This window comes from Lissotriton vulgaris, unplaced genomic scaffold (genome assembly GCF_964263255.1).
Source record: "Lissotriton vulgaris unplaced genomic scaffold, aLisVul1.2 SCAFFOLD_538, whole genome shotgun sequence".
NCBI lineage: Eukaryota > Metazoa > Chordata > Amphibia > Caudata > Salamandridae > Lissotriton > Lissotriton vulgaris.
Window position 1 is genome coordinate 888,535 of NW_028250206.1, and position 6,566 is coordinate 895,100.

Sequence of the window (6,566 nt, forward strand, 5' to 3'; positions counted from 1 at the left end):
TTTCTGTCTGCAACAGCTTCGAGGGTTAAGCATCCCTCATGATGTCTATGAAGTTGTTGGTGTGTGACATTCTATGACCTGCTGTTCGGTTCACGCCACAAGCAGCGCTCGGCTGAGTCTTTCATCCGGTCAGCTGATTCCCCGCCCTCATCGCGTATTGAAGCTTACGCTTGATGTCACTGAAACGCATACGCTCGATGTGCAACGTCTGACGGCCATTTTGAATTCAGACTGCCAATTCACTTGACTGTTCAGTGCGTTTTCACCTTTAGCGATGCACACGCTATGAGTACTGTTTTTTTATTGTCTCCTTCCAAGTGTCCATTTCGATCTGGCAGTGAAATCCATAATATCCAGGAACGAAAAAACCAGAGGATATTCTCTAGCAGAAGTCAAACAATAACAAAACAAACACCCCTGGCTACCATGGTCATCGAAGAGGAAGCATTAAGGCCACGAAAACTCCACAGACTCTTATGCAACTAAAGCTGAGACTTTTTACATTTGAACTACTGCACTTTATTTGTTTTAACGAAGATACTGACTTTTTAAAATTTGTACGTTTTATAATTGTGAGTTTTTATTAACTGTACAATAAACAAACCTAAACCATAATATCCAGCACAATTACCAAACATCCTGTACTATTAATGAGTTTTGGGGCATTTATAGTGTTGGCTAATTGAAACGTTAGGACATTGACTCTTAACAATTGTTGGAACATCCTGGATTGCACAGTGGATCTATTCAATAGCGTGCAGCTCATCTAGCTCTAATCTTTTCTCGAACCACAGTGTTAGAATGTGTGCCCTAAGCTCGTTGAATCTTTCTCAGCCACAACCATTTCTTCCACTTAAGGGTGAACCTTGCATGCCATGGAAGGAATATTTTTGCAATTACATTGAAACTGTGAAAGATGAGGATTTCACAGCAGAAAAAAAGAAGAAAGTGTTATTATATTGCCTTGGTCCTGGTGGTCTAAAGACTTACAACCAGATTGAGAAGAAAGTGAGAGAGGGTGGTAATGTTTTTCAACATGCCTTAGATGACCTAGATGCACATTTCTCACCTATTGTATGTGTTGCTGTTGACCGTTACAAATGTTCAAGAAGAAAACAGGGTAAAAATGAAAGCATCGATGAGTATGTTTCCGCTTGAAATGCTTTAGCCCTAACATGCAGATTTGGGCAATTACAAGAGGAGTTCATTCGTGATCAAATAATAATGCACGCCAGTAATCCAAACATTCAGGATAAGCTTTGGGTTAATGGAGAGTCACCTTTAAAAGAGGTTGTTGCCTTGGTAAAAAAGGCAGAACTTACAGGCAGGTGTGCCAAAGCTGTTTTAGAAGAACCAAATATTGTGAAAGCGGTCAAATCTAATGCTAGAAAATTAGGATCAAAAGAGAGTACCCGCTTAAGTTCTACTGATCGTGACAAGAAAAGAGAAGTTAACAAAAATATGCTTAATGATGACAAAGGAGTCAGGGGAAAATACAATGATAATAAGGTACGCAAATGTTATCGCTGTGGTTCCCCTTCTCATCTAGCGGATTTCAAAAAGTGCCCAGCTAGGTATCAAAAGTGTACGTCTTGTGGTCTGACGGGCATGTTGCCAAAGTTTGCAAAAGGAAACTGGTCAGACAGAGCAAGCCTGTCAGACATATCCAAAGTCAATACGACTCCAGGTCTGAAGAATCTGATGACTCGGATTCTGATGAAGTTAACTACGTATTTACAATTGAATATGACATTTTAGAACTTACTCCCACCAAGATCAAGAAACCCATCTGTGAAATCAAAATGGGTGGTATACCAATGAACATAATTGCAGACTCCGGCTCCCCTTTCACAATTGTAAATGAAAAATGTCTGGAAGCAGCATTTTGTTAGCAAAATTGGTACTTCACTTGATAAGTCAAGAGTCATTGCTAAAAGCTACACAGGGGATGACATAGAATTCTTAGGTACTCGTGATCTAGAGTTCGAATTTAAAAATAGGAAAGCTTTCTGTAAGTTTTTCATGGCTAAGAAAGGACCTTCGGTCTTGGGATGGAATGATCAAGCTGATCTTAAGATCATTCTCAATCCCAACAGTGAAGTTCCTGTTATGTCTATTGAGGATGTTAACATGTACAATAAAACCCTTATCAACGACTACCCTGATGTGTTCACAGGTAAGGTGGGTTTACTAAACAGTTTCGAGCATAAAATTGAGTTAAAAGAAAATGCTTCCCCATGTGTTCACAAGGTTAGACATCTACCTGTTTCAGTCAGAGATGAAGTTCACGCTGAACTCAACAGACTGGTCTCTGATGGTATAATTGAAAAAGTTGAATTCGCAGAGTGGATTTCTCCCTTGGTGGTGGTTAAACGCCCCAATGGAAAAATAAGACTCTGCATTGACCTCAGAGATCTCAATAAAAATATCATTGTGGATCAATACCCCTTGCCCTGCATAAGTGAAATTTTCAATGCAACGAAAGATATGAATGTATTCTCAATTTTGGATTTGAAATCTGCATACCATAAGGTACCTTTACATGTGGATAGCAGAAAATATACAACGTTTATAACACCATTTGGTTGTTATCTTTTCACAAGAGTACCGTTTGGGTTGGCCTCCGCTGCAGCGCTATTTCAGAGAGTTATGACATCCCTCTTTGAAGGCACTGTAGGGGTAAGGTTCTTCCAGGACGATATCCTTGTTATGGGTGGCAATCAAATGGAACATGATGCACGCTTAAGGCAGGTGTTTGAAATTTTGAAAATTCATGGTTTGACTGTGGAATTAGATAAATGTAAATTTTCGCAGAATAAAGTTATTTATCTGGGTTACACCATCAGTCACGAAGGCATTAAACCCGAGCAAGGGTTGGTTGGTGCCATTCTTAAAGCTCCCCACCAACAAGGATGATGTAAGAGCTTTTCTTGGTTTAACCGAGTTTTATTCTAAATTCATTTGCAATTTTTCTGAAAAAACGTACAGTATAAGACAATTACTAAAATACAAAGTCAAGTTTGAGTGGTCCACAGTGTGTCAAGAGACTTTTGAGCGCATCAAAATGGATATTGCTAATGCCCCCTTCCTGAAAGGTTTCGACCAAAATGCTCAGATTTATATCACAACAGACGCCAGCAACAAGGGTCTTGGTGCTGTCCTGTCACAAAAAAATTCAGAGAACCATGAATGGGTTGTGGCCTTTGCTTCGCGTTCACTTACTCCAGCGGAGGAAAGATATTCTGTAATCGAGCGTGAAATGCATGCTTGGGCGTGGGCTCTAAACTATTACAGAGTGTACATATGGGGGTATAACATTCATTTGCACACAGACCACAAACCATTAATTAAAATTCTGTCTGCTTCAGATCTACAAAATGCCTCCCCCAGACTCAGTAAGATGTCAGTCAAGTTACTAGACTACAATTACTCTGTGGAATACTGGCCTGGGGTTAAAAACAAAGTTGCTGATTTTTTAAGCAGGTTTTCCTTACCCAATGAAGGGACAACAGAAGAGCAACTTGATCTTGAGAAAGTTGCTTTACTATTCAACACGGATATGGATGGCATCACAAGTTCTGAATGGAAAGAAAATATGCTAAAAGACTCCAATCTACAAATGATTTGCAGATACATCAAGAACGGTTGGCCTGAGAAAAGACTTCTGGATGAAGTAACGAGAACTTTCTGGGAGATAAGGAATGAACTGAGTGTAGAACGAAATGTTCTATACAGGATAGGCAAAGCTGTTCCTCCCAACACACTCCGAAGCAAAATTTTAAGTTTATGCCACATTGGTCATCTGGGTATCTCCAAAACCAAGCAGAGAGTCAGAAACGGCTACTGGTGGCCCGGTATTGACAAACAGATTGAGGTCATGATAAGAGACTGCATAAGTTGCAATAATTCAGATAAGAGCCTCAAAACTGCTATGGTTCCTCTATCCCCACTACCATCTCCAAGCATGCCTTGGGAAAGAATTGGTCTGGACATAACCGGTCCCATTGAAGGTCACAATGGGGAAATCAAGTACATCCTGGTTGTGATTGATCAATTTTCCAAATGGCCTATTATTGAGATTGTACACAGAGTTGAAAGCTCTGTCGTCATTTCATTTCTTGACAAACTCTTCTTATGTGAAGGCCTTCCCAAGCATGTGCTAACCGATAATGGGCTTCAATTCACCTCTGATGCCTTCAAATTGTTCCTGGAAAGAAATTGCATCACCCATCACACCACTTCGCTTTATCACCCAGAGGGTAATGGTTTAGTGGAACGGTTCAACCGTGTTTTAAAAGGAAACATACAATTATCCAGGAACAACAACCTTAAGTGGGAAGAAGAAATTTTCAAACTTGTTTGGGCATACCGAATCACTCCTTGTACCAGTACCTCCAAATCTCCATTTGAACTCATGCGGAGTAGACAACCCTTAAGCAGAGATTTAGGATGGATGTCCACTTCCAAACAGGTGGAGTGGTCACCTGAAACCATAAGGAGCAACATCACGAAGGCAAAGATGTGTTTTAAAGAATGGTATGATACTAAACACGGTGTCAAAGACAATTCATTCAAGATCGGAGATCTTGTCAAAGTTAGGTTAGAAAGGAAAATGAAGAAGGGAGAAAGCAGATTCACCACTCCCCTTCATATCAGAAAACTGTATAATAACGCTGCCAAACTTAGTGATGGTAAAGTGTGGCATATGAACAGGTTGGCCAAATACCACTCAGTGGGAAAAGAGACATATCAATCCAAAAGAGACAGAAATGAACGGTCAAGTCAAGGTCTGATGGTGGTGGCAAAGATTTGTGGGTTGATTATGATGAACCAGAAAAGGGACACAGTTCAAAGTTTTGCGACTATAGAGCATGTACTAGAAATGATGGTGTTCAGAATAGTGGTCTTTCACCCGTGGCCGAGGCCACTGATTGCAGCACACCAGACCAGAGTGACATAGTTAGTTTGCACGCTCTCTCGCATGATCAGAGTGATGTGGGTGACTCTCATTCTGATACTGAAGTTGCGCATGTAAGTGGTAGGTTTGGTAGAACCATCAGCGATCCACATTCAGATTCTGAAGCTGTGTCAGAAACCCAAAGGCGCATAGGAAGGTTTGGTAGAATCATCCACAAACCCAAACGTTTAGATGATTTTGTATGTGACTAACCGCCCCTTGTTAAACATTTTAGAGAGGAAGATGTGTTGTATCTAAGCATGATGTCACGAGCCTTGACTGGCGCGTGACATCACGAGTCTTCTTGCTCTCCTGCGCGAGAGCACCTTTGTTGTTCCACTCACCCCATTGGTTCCCCCCACGTTCCACATTCTATTCCCCAGGTTCCCTGGTGACTCCAACGGTTCCAACGATCATTAGAACCGGGAGACTTCACCACACTGATGCACTGGGGCTGTTTTAAGGAAATAAATCTTATTTACCCACCATACCGCGTCATCTTCGTTTCTACAAACACAACAAACAATTTCTGATATCAATGGGTGCACAGTGTGTGTGCTGGCAACCCTACAAGGAGTGAGACTATGTAGGGTAGCATGTTTCTCAGGAAGGCGAATCTTCCTCTTACCTTTGGGGAAGAGAAGCTGCGACGCGTCCTCTTCTATATCTCCAGGTTCACCGCTATTCCCGGAAGCCATCTATCGCCTTCGTTGCTCACACTGCACACGAGTTAACTGTTTACGGAAGGGCCATGCCAGAAAACACTGACGCAGAGCTGAGCGTCATCAAAGAGCGCGCAGTTGTTGCATGAAGGGGCGGGGAGATTGAGTAAAGAGGGCGGAGGGAGCACGGGGGGGGCGGTGGGGGACGGACGTAAACTGTGGCCAGCCAGGTTTGGAAATTAATATAGTGTGATGAAGAGAGAAAGATACTGGTGGATTGGTGGGTTTTTAAACAAATGTATTTGTGATTTTACAAAGCGGGAACTCGACCCGAAAGTACTGGAGCGCTTTACACGAGCACCAGGCAGTTACATCACGCAAGGAACATTCATTTTTGGTGGGCACAAGGGAGATTAAGTGATTTGTCCAGAATCAGAGGCTTTTGAGCGGACGCCGAGACTCGAACTTTGTTCCCTTGCTCCGAAATCGTGCTCCTAAGAGGATGTGGTCTGACTGCTAGATTGCCGACTTTTGAGCTGGGAAGCCAAGGTTCGAAACTCGGGGTTGCATCCACGTCCTGTGATTCTGCGCAAATCACTGTCTCCCCTTGCCTACAAAAAATAAATGTGTAAAGCGCTCCAATACCTTCTGGTGGAGTTTGCGCTATTAAATCTGTAAAAAAATAAAAAAAAAACTCGGCAGCTCTGGCCATTACTCCACATCCTCTCCCGAGCATGTTCAGAACAGTTTATGCTTCGGTACTGTTCTAAAGGAATGATCATGTGTACGTTTTTCATGTGAGCTACAATATTTTGAGTATAGAAGAGCCCAATGGGTTTGTTCTTCAAGGAGTTAATCAGAAGCAGGGCTGTCAACTATAGTCATTGGACGACAAAGAAATGTACTGAGGCCCCTTCAAGCACTAACCATTCGGACCTCCGCTGTCC

The 6,566-nt window shown here is 42.1% G+C and overlaps 1 protein-coding gene across 1 annotated transcript in view; it reads right to left on the reverse strand.

Annotated features, from left to right (window-relative positions):
* The window catches only part of POLR2D (RNA polymerase II subunit D), a 182,547-nt gene extending 176,794 nt beyond the window's left edge, over nt 1–5,753 (reverse strand). Inside the window, exon 1 of the mRNA XM_086950513.1 lies at nt 5,586–5,753. Coding sequence (XP_086806639.1) covers nt 5,586–5,655 — 70 coding nt within the window. The 5' untranslated portion in view covers nt 5,656–5,753. The remainder of the gene's footprint in view (nt 1–5,585) is intronic.
* Between the last annotated feature and the right edge of the window lie 813 nt (nt 5,754–6,566).